The sequence below is a fragment of the Siphateles boraxobius genome, unplaced genomic scaffold (assembly GCF_051911475.1).
Source record: "Siphateles boraxobius isolate OS27281-9 unplaced genomic scaffold, OSU_SipBor_1 137, whole genome shotgun sequence".
Lineage (NCBI taxonomy): Eukaryota > Metazoa > Chordata > Actinopteri > Cypriniformes > Leuciscidae > Siphateles > Siphateles boraxobius.
In genome coordinates this window covers 811,178-829,555 of record NW_027508741.1, presented here as the reverse complement: position 1 = coordinate 829,555, position 18,378 = coordinate 811,178, and the positions used below count along the sequence as shown (strand labels likewise).

The 18,378-nt window shown below is 34.9% G+C and overlaps 1 protein-coding gene across 1 annotated transcript in view; it reads left to right on the top strand.

The window, feature by feature from the left end:
- plcl2 (phospholipase C like 2) overlaps positions 1 to 18,378 on the top strand; it is a 71,283-nt gene that overhangs the window by 18,492 nt on the left and 34,413 nt on the right. The window contains exons 2-3 of the mRNA XM_077229923.1: positions 7,637 to 10,123; positions 14,250 to 14,459. Coding sequence (XP_077086038.1) covers positions 7,637 to 10,123; positions 14,250 to 14,459 — 2,697 coding nt within the window. The remainder of the gene's footprint in view (positions 1 to 7,636; positions 10,124 to 14,249; positions 14,460 to 18,378) is intronic.

Genomic DNA, 18,378 nt, shown 5'->3' with positions numbered 1-18,378 from the left:
AGCCACTGCACTGGCCATTATTAATCGAAGGAGACGTGTGTGTGTGTTATCAAGCATTAATGACATGGAAAGACCCTCATACTGAGCGGCACATATGAGGAGTTTCTGGGTGTTTCTCCCTCATTTCTGCTTCGAGGTCGTGATTGTGGCGTTTCTTTGAGGTTTATAATCCAGTATTCCTGTAATTATTTTGTCTTTTATGAATTTAATAAAGAACTCTGTCTCGTATTCTGTCCAAACACACCTCGTCATCTACGTCAGGTGACCTGTAAATGCGCAAAAAACGTTTCCATTGCAGTTTTATGAAATAATTATTTTTTGAATTGCCTGAAAAACCACCTCACGCGAGCCTAAAAACTTTTTTACGATAAATGGGAGTTTTTGCGAAATTGACGTGTTTCCATTGGGCGTATTTTCAATCCGCAATTTTATTTTGCGCAATTTGAAGGGTAATGGAAACACGGCTACTGAAGACTGGAGTAATGATGCTGAAATGATCACAGGAGTAAATGACACTTTACTATATATTCACATTGAAAACAACTATTTTAGTTTTCAGTTTTCTGTATTTTTGATCAAATAAATGCAGCCTTGTTGAACAAGAAGAGACTTTAAAACATCTTTGTGACCCCTAACCTTTAAACAGTTTTGTACCTTTTCACTTTATCAGACAGGATGAAAATGTTTTGAAATTTAATCATATTTTTTTGTAATTGCCAAAAAATAAAAGTGCATAAGATATTCTTAGGTCTGTCTGCCGAGACCTCGAGCGTCTCGAGTCTCAGATGGTGGTCGGTTTCTCACAAATGATCTTGCCAACGGCTCCTATCGGTTGTAGATGTGGTCCGCGGTGTTGTCATGCGTGTCATGTTATTTTTATCACTGTCTAAAAAATTAAAATGTTTCTGGTCAGTCATTTCCTGAACGTGTCAGCTTGAGCAGAGAAGGTTAAAGCGTAAGATAATGTTTTGACTAATTCTTGAAAAGTCTGCATGAGACTTGAGGAATGTGCATTATGCAAGAGTTGACCGCTGTTTCCAGGCCTCCGGATCCTTACACAATAATACCCCGTCAAGTCTAGCAGAAAACACACTCGTGTGCTGGATAATCAACTATAGCTAACTCTATTGAAGAGTTGTGCTGGATAATCAACTTTAACTAACTCTATTGAAGTGTTGTGCTGGATAATCAACTACAGCTAACTCTATTGAAGAGTTGTGCTGGATAATCAACTATAGCTAACTCTATTGAAGAGTTGTGCTGGATAATCAACTTTAACTCTATTGAAGAGTTGTGCTGGATATATCAACTATAGCTAACTCTATTGAAGATTTGTGCTGGATAATCAACTATAGCTAACTCTATTGAAGAGTTGTGCTGGATAATCAACTTTAGCTAACTCTATTGAAGAGTTGTGCTGGATATATCAACTATAGCTAACTCTATTGAAGTGTTGTGCTGGATAATCAACTATAGCTAACTCTATTGAAGAGTTGTGCTGGATAATCAACTTTAACTAACTCTATTGAAGAGTTGTGCTGGATATATCAACTATAGCTAACTCTATTGAAGAGTTGTGCTGGATAATCAACTTTAACTAACTCTATTGAAGAGTTGTGCTGGATATATCAACTATAGCTAACTCTATTGAAGAGTTGTGCTGGATAACCAACTATAGCTAACTCTATTGAAGAGTTGTGCTGGATATATCAACTATAGCTAACTCTATTGAAGAGTTGTGCTGGATAATCAACTATAGCTAACTCTATTGAAGAGTTGTGCTGGATAATCAACTTTAGCTAACTCTATTGAAGAGTTGTGCTGGATATATCAACTATAGCTAACTCTATTGAAGAGTTGTGCTGGATAATCAACTTTAGCTAACTCTTTTGAAGAGTTGTGCTGGATATATCAACTATAGCTAACTCTATTGAAGAGTTGTGCTGGATAATCAACTTTAGCTTACTCTATTGAAGAGTTGTGCTGGATAATCAACTTTAACTAACTCTGTTGAAGAGTTGTGCTGGATATATCAACTATAGCTAACTCTATTGAAGAGTTGTGCTGGATAATCAACTTTACCTAACTCTATTGAAGAGTTGTGCTGGATATATCAACTATAGCTAACTCTTTTGAAGAGTTGTGCTGGATAATCAACTTTAGTTAACTCTATTGAAGAGTTGTGCCTGATAATCAACTTTAGCTAACTCTATTGAAGAGTTGTGCTGGAAAATCAACTTTAGCTAACTCTATTGAAGAGTTGTGCTGGATATTATCAACTTTAGCTAACTCTATTGAAGAGTTGTGCTGGATAATCAACTTTAGCTAACTCTATTGAAGAGTTGTGCTGGATATATCAACTATAGCTAACTCTATTGAAGAGTTGTGCTGGATAATCAACTTTAGCTAACTCTATTGAAGTGTTGTGCTGGATAATCAACTTTAGCTTACTCTATTGAAGAGTTGTGCTGGATAATCAACTTTAGCTAACTCTATTGAAGGATTGTGCTGGATAATCAACTATAGCTAACTCTATTGAAGTGTTGTGCTGGATAATCAACTTTAGCTAACTCTATTGAAGAGTTGTGCTGTATAATCAACTATAGCTAACTCTATTGAAGGATTGTGCTGGATAATCAACTATAGCTAATTCTATTGAAGAGTTGTGCTGGATAATCAACTTTAGCTAACTCTATTGAAGAGTTGTGCTGGATAATCAACTTTAGCTAACTCTATTGAAGGATTGTGCTGGATAATCAACTATAGCTTACTCTATTGAAGGATTGTGCTGGATAATCAACTATAGCTAACTCTATTGAAGAGTTGTGCTGTATAATCAACTATAGCTAACTCTATTGAAGTGTTGTGCTGGAAAATCAACTATAGCTAACTCTGTTGAAGAGTTGTGCTGGATAATCAACTTTAGCTAACTCTATTGAAGGATTGTGCTGGATAATCAACTATAGCTAACTCTATTGAAGGATTGTGCTGGATAATCAACTATAGCTAACTCTATTGAAGGATTGTGCTGGATAATCAACTATAGCTAACTCTATTGAAGTGTTGTGCTGGATAATCAACTATAGCTAACTCTGTTGAAGAGTTGTGCTGGATAATCAACTATAGCTAACTCTATTGAAGAGTTGTGCTGGATAATCAACTATAGCTAACTCTATTGAAGAGTTGTGCTGGATAATCAACTATAGCTAACTCTATTGAAGAGTTGTGCTGGATAATCAACTATAGCTAACTCTATTGAAGGATTGTGCTGGATAATCAACTATAGCTAACTCTATTGAAGAGTTGTGCTGGATAATCAACTATAGCTAACTCTATTGAAGGATTGTGCTGGATAATCAACTATAGCTAACTATTGAAGAGCTGTTTGATGCCTGTCACTTTAAACATTTGTATTTCCTTAAGGAAATAGGAAAGCATGCGAGATAGAAAAAGAATAGTGTTTTGAATGTGCAGTTTAATATTGTGCAACAGCAGATTTTTTTTTCAAAAGAAATTAATACTATTCATTTAGAAAGGATGCATTCAATTGATAATAGCTTGTTTTCACATGACGTCACGTCACTGCGTTGCCATGGCGACCTATTTACAGTACGTTACTTAAATTATATTTCAAATAAAAGCTGTTCTTTTGAATTTCTATTCATCAAAGAATCCTGCAACAAAATGTATTACTGTTTCTATAAAAATATGAACTGTTTTCAATATTGATATAATATTCATAAATGATTTTTGAGCAGCAAATCATCATATTAGAATGATTTCTGAAGGATCATGTGACACTGAAGACTGGAGTAAAGATGCTGAAAATTCAGCTTTGATCACTGGAATAAATTACATTTTAAAATATATTAAAATAGATAGTTAATTTTAAATTGGAAAAATATTTCACAATATTACTGTTTTTTTTATCAAATAAATGAGCAGAAGAGACTCCTTTCAAAAACATAGAAAAAATCTTACAGACCCCAAACTGTATATACAATAGTATATGTGTGTGTGTGTGTGTGTGTGTGTGTGTGTGTGTGTGTGTGTGTGTGTGTGTGTGTGTGTGTGTCTGTATTTAAATTTGCTTTTAAAATTGTGGTTTTAACACAATTTAACAGACATAAAGATACAGTGATATTGTTATAAATTTAAAATATGTATGAAATGATTACAATAGTTTTAAACATATTGCATATTGTTTGGAAAAGGATTTTCGAAAGCTAATTTTCCCCATTGATGTTTTCTGATCACACTGCAGAACCAGAAATAGGTTAACCTCCAAAGCTCAGTTCTTTCCAACAGGAAGGCACATTTCCTTTGACCCAGCTAGAATAAATTTCCAGTGGACCAAAGCCATTGACACTGGCATGGGCCATTACTCTCATTAAGTGCTGGGTCATATTGAGAGACGGGGAGCAGATTTTGGGCTGACTCTCATGGCACAGGGGTTACCACGGGACAAAGGGAATGCCTGTGTTTGCTGACGGGTAAAAACACTCTGAAGTTTATGAGCAGGTCGAGCACCTCTAAGAAAATGCTGGGTTGTTTCAAACCAACTTTGGGTCAAATATGGACAATCTCAGCCGGTGGGTTAAATTTTTTAATTACATTTTTAACCCAACATTTGGGTTCGACCATACTTGACCCAAAATTGGGTTAAAACTACCCAGCTTTTTTTTTAGAGGGATGTTAGTGTGCCAAAAACAATGCTTTTTTACTTGAATTATTGGAATTTGATAAGTGTTGACATAATGGAAACAGATCATAGCGACATAAACTCCCAAAGAAGTCTTCTTTATTGGTATTTCATGTTGGAATAGATAAAGCTCAAAGGTCTGTAATTAAAATGAAGGAATGAGTCTGTTATATAATGTCCTATCTTCTGTCTGTCTCTAGGGCTCATGGTCCCCGGAGCAAACGCTACAGTTTCTGCTCAGCCTAATATTATCTTGCGTATTCGGAGCATTACACACACTTAATTATGGGTGATGTAACCGTATATCATTGTATGTGTTAACTAAATCATTATACATTTTTCTTTATTTATTGTCTTTATTATTACATGAATCTGACTCCATTCTGGTATGTAATGCAGAGTGTTCATGATCCAGTCAAAAGTAGATTAAAGCTTCATTTTTCCTCATTGATCCTCTCTTTCACCTGGAAATAAGATTATGGAAGTAATTTAAATAACCATGTGATGCATGAATGCCTATTTATGGATAATCCAGTAAATTCAGTACTTTTGCATAACATAAGCCACTACTTTTTTCATCTCAATTGTGCAGCTTTTGTTTTACAGATTCACATACTAATGATTCTTTTGGAAATCGGGGATATTCAAAACACTTTTTAGGCATTTGGCACTTTTTTTGTGAACTTTTACACTCAAAATACTTTTACTTTTATTTAAATGCAATATCTGTTTTATAAATAATGATTTATAATGTTGTTTTTTAGAAAGTATACAATACATTAAATCTACTCAGTAAAATTGTGGCAACAGGTTACAAGCAATATTATTAATTAAATTTAACAAATTAGAATTGAGTTAGAATTAATAAAATTAATTCCTTACAAATTACCCATTTAAAATGAGTAACTGCAAATAGCACACACAAAAAATTTAGAACTTTTTATTTTTTATTACCAGCATTGAAGACTCCAACAAAACATCAACATCTAAACCTTTTAATTCTCAAAAAGAGCTGTAGACAAATGACAGAAATAAAGTACGTCTGGTTTGTAATAAGTGAGATTTAATGTCTTTTCAGTTGATTTTATCTAAGGCTGTGGCTGGAAGAGTTGTAGTGATTCTGCTTGTCATCATCAGATCTGAAAGGACTTGGAATTACAAAACATTATTAAACACTGCAAGTATTTTTACCTAACAGTTTTTATCCTAATACAGCTTCTTTGTTTAATGAAGAGGCAAAAAATAGTCAAGTCACCTTTATTTAAATGTTCCCAATAAAATAAGGAAGCACCAATCATGATTTTTCACGGTCTATTCTGATATACAGTACCGGTTGCATGATTTTATATGTGATATGTGATAGAAATAGTGCTAAGAATGTTTACATTTATATTGCATTTTTAGACCACACATACCCAGGGAAGACTTCTCTCTCTTTGTGAAAAGGATGCAATTATTTTCTTAATTAAGCCTGGTGTAGCTCAATATTTTCCTGCCTCTAGGCTCAGGGTGGTTTAAAAGAAAAGGACACATTGATGTTCTTGTTTTTTTGGTCACAACACAGTGATACATTATCACAACAACAGTGAAAATACAGGAAAACTCTAGTTTGTATTTTGTTAATTTGCATACTTAAAAATGCAACTTTGATGTTAAAATCAACATGTAATCAATAATGTATTTGTATTTACTATATTGCACATTACTGGTCTTAAATAGCAACTGTTTTCAAAATTGATAATCATATTAGAATGATTTCTGAAGGATCATGTGACACTGAAGACTGGAGTAATGATGCTGAAAATTCAGCTTTGATCACAGAAATAAATAAACATTTTCTATATATTCACATAGAAAACGGCTATTTTAAACTGTAATAATATTTCACTGTTTTTACTGTATTTTTGATCAAATAATTGCAGACTTGGTTAAAACTTCTTTTAAAAACATCAAAAAATCTTACCGATTGCAAACCTTTGAACGACAGGTACTGAAAGTGAAATAAAATAATGAATAATCAAACAAAATTAGGGGTGTGACGGTTCACAAAATTGACGGTTCGGTCCGATACGATACAGTGGTGTCGCGGTTCGGTACGTTTTCGATACAGCAAAAAGAAAGAAATGCGAGAGAAATTTCATATTTATTAAAAGAAAACTGATTTTTAACTAAGTGTGAGTTTTCCTACATCTTGAAACTTTTAGTTTTATAAATGGGGGTAATCTTTGAAGGATGAACAAATAATGTTATGATCATCATATTAAAAATAACATTTAAATATGAAAATATTAGAGTTTTGAAGTGCTGGAAAAAGATGTGTGATGTACTTGAAAGCATTTTACTATTCCTGCCAAACGTCCATGGTTACAGTGAGTGTTATTACAGTAAATCCAATGTTGCTGATCTGTGGACTTAAAGCCTATAACTAGTTCATTCATGGAACAATGTTTCTCCTGGTTTGCACGTCAGCGCTGTTTGATCTGAAATTTTAATGTTTCTCACTAGATCTCGCAGCGATTTTATTCCTTCAGTGGCGAATTCAAATGCTTCGTTTACTGGATCTCTCAGCGCTGTAGAAACAGTGTCGCTTGATCAAGATCGGTTCGCGCTGCCTTGGTCCAATCTGATAAACGCTCCGTGAAGCATAAAATAATGAGTAGCGCAGTTTCGTTCCGCTTTCATTATGTTTGCCATTTGATGTTGCGCAACATTGTGGTGGTCGCGCCATTTTGGTCGGCAGGAAAAATGGTCCAACGAATCTTTCGGTTTGTAATGCGTACCGAACCGAAAGCCTCGTACCGAACGGTTCAATACGAATACATGTATCGCTACACCCCTAAACAAAATGTGTCCTTTCAAGCATGTTTTCTGAAAGTGTTCATCATATTATACTCTAGTAGTTCAATACTGATGATAAATTGCTTTATTTTCCAGGATGGTTCCAGGCGGTGCAAGGAAAGGAAAAAGACTGTGTCGTTCAGTAGCATGCCAACAGAGAAGAAGATCAGCAGTGCAAGCGACTGCATTAATTCTATGGTGGACGGGTCTGAACTGAGGAAAGTGCGCTCCAACTCTAGAGTCTACCAGCGTTACTTTCTCCTTGACGCCGACATGCAATCTCTGCGGTGGGAGCCGTCCAAAAAAGAGTCTGACAAGGCAAAGATTGACATAAAATCAATTAAAGAGGTGCGAACCGGTAAGAACACAGACACGTTCAGGGCCAATGGGATTTCGGATCAGATTTCTGAGGACTGCGCATTCTCCATCATCTATGGGGAGAACTACGAATCGCTTGATTTAGTGGCAAATTCAGCCGATGTAGCAAATATATGGGTGACTGGACTCAGGTACTTAATATCTTACGGAAAACACACTCTTAATATGATTCAGAGCTGTCAGGACAACATGCGTGCATCATGGTTGGGTGACCTATTCGACGAAGCAAACATCATTGGGGGGAAATGCATTAGTCTTTGTTCAGCCGTACAGATGATCAAGAACTTAAGTCCTGGAGTGAAAAATGTCAAGATAGAGCTGAAGTTCAAAGAGTTGCACAAAGCGAGGGATAAAACCGGTTCTAACGTGACCAAGGAGGAGTTCATCGAAGTCTTTCACGACCTTTGCACGAGACCAGAAATCTATTTTTTGCTGGTGCAGTTCTCAAGCAACAAGGAATTCCTTGACACCAAGGATCTGATGATCTTTTTAGAGGCAGAGCAAGGCATGGCGAAGGTGAGCGAAGACATCAGTGTGGAGGTTATTCAGAAGTATGAACCCTCAAAGGAAGGGCAACTCAAGGGATGGCTCTCCCTGGATGGATTTACCAATTACCTCATGTCAGGGGAATGCCACATCTTTGATCCTGAGCAAAAAACAGTGTGCCAAGACATGAACCAACCCCTTTCCCACTATTACATAAACTCTTCTCACAATACATACCTGATTGAGGACCAGTTCAAGGGTCCCTCAGACATTAACGGCTACATCCGTGCCCTAAAGATGGGTTGCAGGAGTGTGGAACTTGATGTGTGGGACGGGCCCGATAACGAACCGCTCATCTACACGGGCCACACGATGACCTCACAGATTGTCTTTCGCAGCGTCATCGACATCATCAACAAGTATGCTTTCGTGGCCTCAGAGTTTCCTCTGATCCTGTGCTTGGAGAACCACTGTTCCTTGAAGCAGCAGAAGGTAATGTTTCAACACCTGAAGAAAATACTTGGAGACAGAATTCACTCGGATCCCCCTAACCTTGACGACAGCTACCTTCCGTCCCCCTCGGACTTAAAGGGAAAGATTCTTCTGAAAGGAAAGAAACTGGCGAGCAACTGCACCGGCTCCGAAGGCGAGGTGACGGATGAGGACGAGGGTGCAGAAATGTCTCAACGGATGAACAACGAGGGGAGTGAACAGCGGACAGTTGTTCAACCCAAGAACTTCCAGCTTTCCAAGGATCTCTCCGAAATGGTAACCTTATGCAAGTCTGTAAGTTTTAAGGATTTTCAATCTGCTTTCCAGAACCAGAAGCACTGGGAGCTCTGCTCATTCAATGAGGTCTTTGCCAGTCGTTGTGCTACTGACCACCCTGGTGACTTCGTTAACTACAACAAGAAGTTCCTAGCGAGGGTTTACCCAAGCCCAATGCGAATCGATTCCAGCAACATGAACCCGCAGGACTTTTGGAAATGTGGCTGTCAAATAGTAGCAATGAACTATCAAACACCAGGTCTCATGATGGACCTCAACATCGGCTGGTTTAGACAGAATGGGAACTGTGGTTACGTCCTACGCCCAGCTATCATGAGGGAGCAAGTGTCTTATTTCAGTGCCAATACTAAAGACTCAGTTCCGGGAGTGTCTCCACAGCTCCTTCACATAAAGATCATTAGCGGACAAAATTTCCCCAAACCCAAAGGCTCAGGCGCTAAAGGTGATGTGGTCGATCCCTACGTTTACGTTGAAATCCATGGCATCCCTGCAGATTGTGCAGAGCAAAGGACTAAAACGGTCCATCAGAATGGCGACAACCCAATCTTTGATGAGAGTTTCGAGTTTCAGATTAACCTTCCGGAACTGGCAATGGTGCGCTTTGTCGTTCTGGATGACGACTACATTGGGGACGAGTTTATCGGTCAGTACACAATCCCGTTTGAATGCATTCAGCCAGGCTTTCGCCACATTCCCCTCCAGTCTCTGACGGGTGAAGTCCTTCCACACGCCTGGCTCTTCGTCCACGTGGCCATTACAAACCGCCGTGGTGGCGGTAAGCCTCACAAAAGGGGGCTTTCAGTCCGCAAGAGTAAGAAGGGTCGGGAATACGCCAGTATGAGGATACTTCTCATCAAGGCTGTAGATGAAGTCTTTAAATCTGCTGCACAGCCATTAAAGGAGGCCACCGATCTCAGAGAGAACATGCAGGTGAGATAACGCTTACACTGAGAAACAGACTTGTTTTCAAATGAATGCCAGAAAGGCTCTGTCCACTTTATTATTAAAAGAACAGGTGCGGCTATTTGTAACTTGAATGTGTCTGGCTTTCGTTGTCATTTGCTTACAGTTATTTTATCTAAACCAAAACTGTCCGTTATGCTGCTTTATATTGCAAACTTTTAATTGTTAACATTATTTTGATTTCATTATCATGATCATAAACACACTGGTTTATAGCTCAAGTCGTTTAACCATTTAATGCACTTATTTATTCTCCTAGTTATCTGCCTATAGACGATAATGAATCTGAAGTCACACACATTCAAAGAAAATATTTCCATGTTGCAAAAAAAGATGGATATAATTAGTTATAATTATAATTATTAAGACATAATAAACCCACAAGTAACATGTTTCGTTGAATATTGTTGCATTCCTCCCAAAATCTAAAATAAGAGGAAATACATTTTATATATTTAAAAATGTATATATTTATGAATGATATTTGGCTAAATAAATAAATGATATACATAAAATATTTATTTATTTAGAGCAGCATGGCATCATTGATGTAATGCAATATAAATTAAATCATATTGCATTATGATAATTACATATTTGGGGGTTGGTTTTATTGTTATTGTAGTGTTATTGTTTATTATCTATATACTTCTAATTTTAGATTTGGTTAATTATTTTTTTTGATGGGGTGATGTAAATATTATGGAAAAAATCATTGCTGTATTTAAAAAACATCTGCATTATGGTAATGAGATTTGGGTGGGCTGGGGTCTTGTTTGTAGGACGATTAAGGACATAAAATATGTAATTTCTTCCTTTAGATTTTTAGGTGAAATATGATCTGGGAAGATTTTGTGAGATTCACAAACATCTGCAAAGTATGCAAATGACAATTTGTTTAGTTTGAAGCTTGCCAAGACTCCCCAACCTTATTTCATTGTCCCAAGTATCTTCTTTTCATAGCGTGAGAAAGTTTTCTCAAAAGTAGTGCACATCAGAAAGTCGACCCTGAGAAGGAAGCACAGCTTACAGGACGTTTCTCTTCACAAGGCCATGAGTATTTAAACTGAAATCTCTGGCACTGATAAACAAAAAACAAAGGGGCTGATTTTAATCAGTTGTAATTCCTCGATGTTGCACAACTTGTCAGACTGGCACAAAAATACTTCGAAGATCAACCACAGTCCCTTATTTAGCCATTAGAACTGAAAATATACTCCTATATAGGCTACAGGTAGGAGATCAGCCAAATTCCTTTTTAATATTTAATGTGGAAAAATGTTGTATAACACAGGTTTAGTATGTCCTGAGGCATGTGTCAGTTAAATCCCCTTAAGAAGAGATTAGGCCGTCTCATGGATAAAAGGAGCGCTTTCTTATAACAGGAAAGCACTGAGAAGATTTTGAAGTCAGGAAATAGTTATTTTTTTAGTTGTTTTAAGATTATACCGCAGATGGTGTTTCAGTTTGTTTCCCCTTCATTGGTTTTTGGTCTGTTGCCTTTAGAATGCACATATAGCAATTTGACTCATATTTTAGGATCAGTTATAATCAAAATAATATTTTAATGCAGCTTCTTTATGTTGATGCTTTGTATAAGGGCCAAATCGGTTTAAGTGCGATTACATGAAAATTGCGATTAATCGTGCAGCCCTACTAATAACTTAAATTAGCCTTTTGAAAATGAATCTGATCTTAATAGATTCCTTGAGTCATGCAGAGAACATAGAAACTAATAGTCGGCCAAACTTTCTGACTGCCATTATGATTTTCTTTCAGAAAAAAGTTTTCGTGTCAATTGACGAAACCACTTTCAATGCATTGGTACATTGATGTTATTGTCACCTTACTCTGACCACACCACATCAATTTGCTCACAGCGCCACCTATTGTTCAAAAGTGATAAACCGTTAAAGGGATAGTTCACCCAAAATTTTTAATTATTTTATGATTTACTCACCCTCCAAGTTGTATATGACTATATCTTCTTTCAGAAGAACACAACCGGAGTTATATTTAAAAATATCCTGGCTCTTCCAAGCTTTATAATGGGAGTGAATGAGGGGCGAGATTTTGAAGCCCAGAAAATGCATCCATCCATCATAAAAAAGAATCCATACGGCAATAATAACTAGCTTCCGTCTAAATAGTTGAATATACTGTATATAATAAATTGTTAACTATGTTGTGAAATGTATTATATTCCAATCCACAAATATGTGCGTTTTAAACACTTTTATATTGTTCATATATATATATATATATATATATATATAGTGTATATTAAAATGCCACACATTACTTTCTTTTCTGAATAATAATGCTAATAAATGGTTGAATCAGAGTTTTGAATCAAGAATAATTTAAATGAACAGTTTGAATTGTTTAGTTTTTATATTGCCAGCAAAAACATGTTCTGGTTATTTAACATAACGCCATCCCTATTGCCTCAATTATTTTACATGTAAATTCTTTAAATCAGAGGATAGATGAAGCAGCATTTACAAGGTCTCCTGCTTTGGTGTTTGCTTTATTTCAGCATAAGCTATTCTATTCATAACACACTGTACATTACGGGTATTTTAATAGCTCTGTTTACACTGCATTCTTCCTGTGGAAACAGTTCCAGGCGCTTCTGCTACATTCACTATTTATACTGTGTAAATGTGCTCCTGTTAAACATTGCTGTTGTTTGTGTTTAAAACCCACTAGAGGAGTGTTCACAAGAAAGGATACGTGATCCTCCCACAGTCAGAGCAGTGCTTTTGTAGAACACACACTCACTGAAACCACTTCCTATTGCATTTCTTGCTTGTGGACGTTCACTATGGGGAAGTCGGCACTCGCTGCCATCAGCTTGGTTTTGTTTTCTCGTCACCTCCCACAACTAGGTCACTGGGTGTGTTTGAAAGACCATGCTGTATTCCTATTTCCGCTGTGTGTAGTATATATGTGCGTGTAAAGCAAATAGCGTGTGGCATGCAATATGCATAAAATACCCAGATGACCTACTATTTACCAGATGTGCACTATTGAACAGGAATACTATATCCCCACACTCCAGTGCACTCGACCTGCCATTTTCAGTCTACTGTAAAAAAAATTTAACTGTAAATTTGACTGTAATTTTACTGTAATTTTCTTTTAATTGAATCCATATTTGATTGGACTGCTATGGGTTCATGCATAATAATGTATTTATTAATGAGATTATAACTAGACATCACTTGCTGATTTAAATATGCAACCTGATGAGGTCATGTGGCTTGAAAAAAAAATTTATAATCTTATTTTAAAGATATATGCACAGTATGTTCGTATTCCATTTCCGAAAATAAGTAGCCAGTCAGTTTTGTACAATTTGTAATACATCTAAGGGATTTTTCTGATAGAATGTATGATTATGATAAAAAATGATTTCAGTTTTTTATGAGTTTTGTGATTAGATTATTATAACTATAATAATAATAATAATTATTATTATTATTATTGATATACGAATAATTGTAATATTAGTTATTATTATTTATATAATAATAATTATATTATTAGTATATATTATTAGTTATTATTATTTATATAATAATAATAAGAATACTTATTATTTATCTTTATATTTATAATAAAAAATAATTATTATTTCTAATAATAATACTATTTATTATTTATATAATGATATGTATTATAGTAACTATTTTATTATTACTTAAATTATATTTATAATAATACTAATTAATAATAATAATATTTATATAATAATTATTATTAATACTAAATAAAAATATTTTTTTAATTCTAAATTAAAAAAATACACTTAGAGTATATAAAAAGAGTATTTAAGAAAAATTATTCATTTAATAAAATAATTCATTTAATCATTTTATTTGACATTACAACTGTAAAATTATTTTAATGCGTTTACAAATGTACTTTAAAGTGACCCAAACTCACAGCCATGCTTTACTCTGAAACTCCAAACATATTCATATTTATTTAATTCAATTTCGGTTTCATTTTAATGAATCGTGCAGCACAACATTTGGTTTCTAGATATTATCCTGTTCTGTAAAACATTGTAATGTGTCCTCCACAGAACGCCATTGTGCCGTTTAAAGAGCTGTGTGGTCTGTCAGCGGTGGCTAACCTGAAGCAGTGTATCCTAGCGCTCTCTGCGCGCCTCAGCGGGCCGCCGCCGGACGCTAGCCCGCTTCTGCTGTTTAACCTCAGAGATCAGTACCCCATCATGGAGGCCCAGGGCCTGCTGCCCGAAGTCCTGAAGAAAGTTGTCATCGCTTATGAGATGGTGAGTACGTCTCCATAAACATTCATACAACACACATCGTTTCAGAGCAGCAATAACCAACACAAGTTTTAACATGGCAAAGTTTCATATATCGTATATATGTGCATGTACAGGAAATATTGTGTGGCATGCAATATGCATAAAATACCCAGATGACCTACTATTTACCAGATGTGCACTATTGAACAGGAATACTATATCCCACACTCCAGTGCACTCGACCTTCCATTTTCAGTGTACTGTAAGTGATATTATCAGCCATGATTGTTTTTTTTTTATTGAATCCATATTTGGTTGGACTGCTATGGGTTCATGCATAATAATGTATTTATTTCTGAGATTATAACAACACTTGCTGATTTAAATATGCAACCTGATGAGGTCATGTGGCTTGAAAAAAATAATCTTATTTTAAAGATATATGCACAGTATGTTAGTATTCCATTTTTGAACACTTTACAATAAGGTTCATTAGTTATCATTAGTTATACCATGGTCTGGGTGAATACTCGATTCTGATTGGCTGCAGGGTGTCCGTTAAAAAGTGATAGAGGACACCTAGTAAAGTAGTTCTGGTGAAACTGCCTGTTTACCATTCGAAATTAATAAATAAATGCGCTGCCTACAACAGCTGTGAGTAACCATAGCAACATGCAGTCAACAATTTGCTCTATCAAAACAAACATCTAACGTTAGTTAGATATTACATAGCCTACTAATACAACAATGAGCGACTTCGTTATTTCTTTTAACGTTTATGGAGAATATGACACTTTGACGACTGGGATGCTGCTGAAGAAAGAAAAAATTTTAATAAAACGGAGAAACGACACAAAGAGATAACACCGGGAGAATTGAATCAAATAGAAGACGAAAAAGATGAGATCAACATGAAAAAAAATTCGAAATGGGCAGTAAATACACTCAGAGACTTTATTGTTCAAAAAGAAATGGACTCCAGCTTTGAAAATTACACCGCTGCTGCTCTGTTTTTGTTGTTTGATTAATTGTTTTATGTGTAATAAAGAAATAACTATGCCTACCTTTGTGTTTCATGAAAAAAAAAATGCATTTTTGAACCTGAAGGGTTCTACAAGCTGAGCGGACTATAAATATCTCCGGTTGCTAAATAAACCGTCAGGCAAGTTATTATTTATTATTTGTAAAAACTAGATTTAGCCTAATTCAAATATAAACTAATGTTTTAAACATGTTTTATTTGACAAGTGACCATGGTATAAGCGGGTTAATGCCCGACGAGGTGTCCATTGTCAGGTTTTAATGGACTTCGACTTCTCCGCTGCGCGTCGGCCGGTTCACACCTCGCCGTCGTCCATTAAAACCTGACAATGGACACCTCGGAGGGTATTAACCCTTACTTAATTACCTTAGTTAACATGAACGAAGAATGAACAATACTTCTACCACCATCAAAGAAACCAAATGTGGGACGATTATAAGTTTATGTGGGATAATGTGGGACATGTTACCAACATTAAAACATAACCTGAAACTGTTACATAATGTTCATCTAACTTAATAAAAACATTTGTATTCTGCATTTCAGCTGATAAAAATACTTTGTTCTTTAGTCCCTTCCAGAAAACACCATTATATCTCAATGTAACATAACACGTCTTTATTTTACATGACATTTAAATTCAACAACACTGAGCCCAAAGGCATCATGCAGATCACTATTTCTGAAACAATTCTGACCAAGTCCAACTAAAATCCAACAAAATAAATAATGAACAAATAAAATATAAAACAACATAAAATTAGTAGGGCTGTGAAAAGATTAATCGCGATTAATCGCATCCAAAATAAAAGTTTGTGTTTACATAATATATGTGTATAATTATTTTGTATATATATAAATACACACACATGCATGTATATATTTAAGAAATATTTGCATGTATATACTGTATATATTTATTTATAATTTATATTATATATACATTTTTTATATATAAATATACATTTTTTCTTATATGTATACATGCATGTGTGTGTATTTATATACACAAAATAATTATACACAGTGCACGCACATATATTATGTAAACACAAACTTTTATTTTGGATGCGATTAATCGCGATTAATCTTTTCTCAGCCCTAAAAATTAGATCATTGACAGTCTTATATATTAATATATTAAACCAAAAACGTTCATATTTTTTTGAAAGGATGTGAATTAAAACAACCACAGCAGGAACAAGTTGATACATTCTGTTAAATTTAATTTACGGAATTATCCATTTGTTTTCGGACAGAAACACATGAACGAATCACCGCTCCACATTTTGATTGACAGCGTCACAGCCCACTAGTGTCCGTGTTTACTCCTGTGCTTTCAACCATTGGATAGGATTTAAAAACGGCTGTATTTGTACTTCTGACGAAGCGCTATTAAATACAGGTGTAAAACTACGCGGCAAAAAGAATAATAAAATGCTTTCTTAAAAAGGCAAAAGAACACATGCACGTTTTCTTAATATGATCATTAAAAACCAACAGATGCGGGACATTTTCTCAATATGTGACGACCGGGACGGGTGCTCACCCTACTTCTACCGCATTTAGTAATCTTAGTTAATATTAATTTCAACATTTACTAATACATTATTAAAAAAAAAAAGGTTGTATTTGTTAACATTAGTTAATGAACTAACATGAACAAACAATGAACAGCTGGATTTTTATTAAATTACATTAACAAAGATTAACTAATATAGTAACAAATATATTGCTAATTGTTAGATCATGTTAGTTAATACATTAACTAATGAACCTTATTGTAAAGTGTTGCCAGTTTTATTTTAATATTGCAAATTAGGCTAAATATTTACACCGAAATCTCTCTAAAGAATTCTGCAGGCACACATTTTGTGGTTTGCATGATTTTATATGTAGCCTTTAGTGAAATGCAAAGGCTTTTGTAATGCATGTTGACTCAGATTTGATGTGTTGTAATGATGCAACCATGAATAAACCAGGTCCGTATTCATGGGTCATGATAATGGGTTCCAACAGTTTTTGTTTTTTGCTTATGTTTGAATAATGCACAATCACAAATTGTAAATTCAAACTCCTGGGAAAACTGCCCGGAGAATAGCCGTGTTTTGCAGTTTGATGAGCAGGAACGGCATTAAAGTCTCCGAGCTTTCATTTCAGGAAGATCACTGGAGCAAAGGACCACAACAGAACCAATATGAGAACCAATTTTGCATGTCAACATGTCAAAAATTGTCTTATTTATTAGCTCATTGATATTACTAACAGCACTTTAGGAGCACTTTAACCATAGGCCTTAAAAACGATTTTTTTTTTTTGGGTAACACTTTACAATAAGGATCATTAGTTAAGATCATTTAACTACATTAGTTAACATCAGTGTTAGGCATGTTACTTTAAAAAAGTAATTAGTTATAGTTACTAGTTACTTCTCACAAATAGTAACTGAGTTACATCATTATAAAAAGTAACTAATTACCTGGGAAAGTAACTATTGAGTTAAAAAAAATCAAATATGTCAAATAACTTGGATGCCCCTAATATTAAATATGTTAAATGAATGAAACGGACACTAAATAGATTAAATTATTATTATAAAACATTGTACACCAATCTACACTATTTTAATGTCGCTGTGGGACAATGTAAGAGATATTAAATTCAATATAATATTGTAAATATTATTATTACTATAGTGGAACAAGTGCTGGGCGATATGGCCAAAAAATCATATCTCGTTATTTTTTGGTTAAATGGCGATATACGATATATATCTCGGTACTTTCTACGTTTTTCTATTTGGATAAAGAAAATGTATTTATTTACAAAAAATGTTATTCCACATCCTGCTCAATGATTTCCAAACAATGTTGATATTGAAGGATATGGAAACAAATA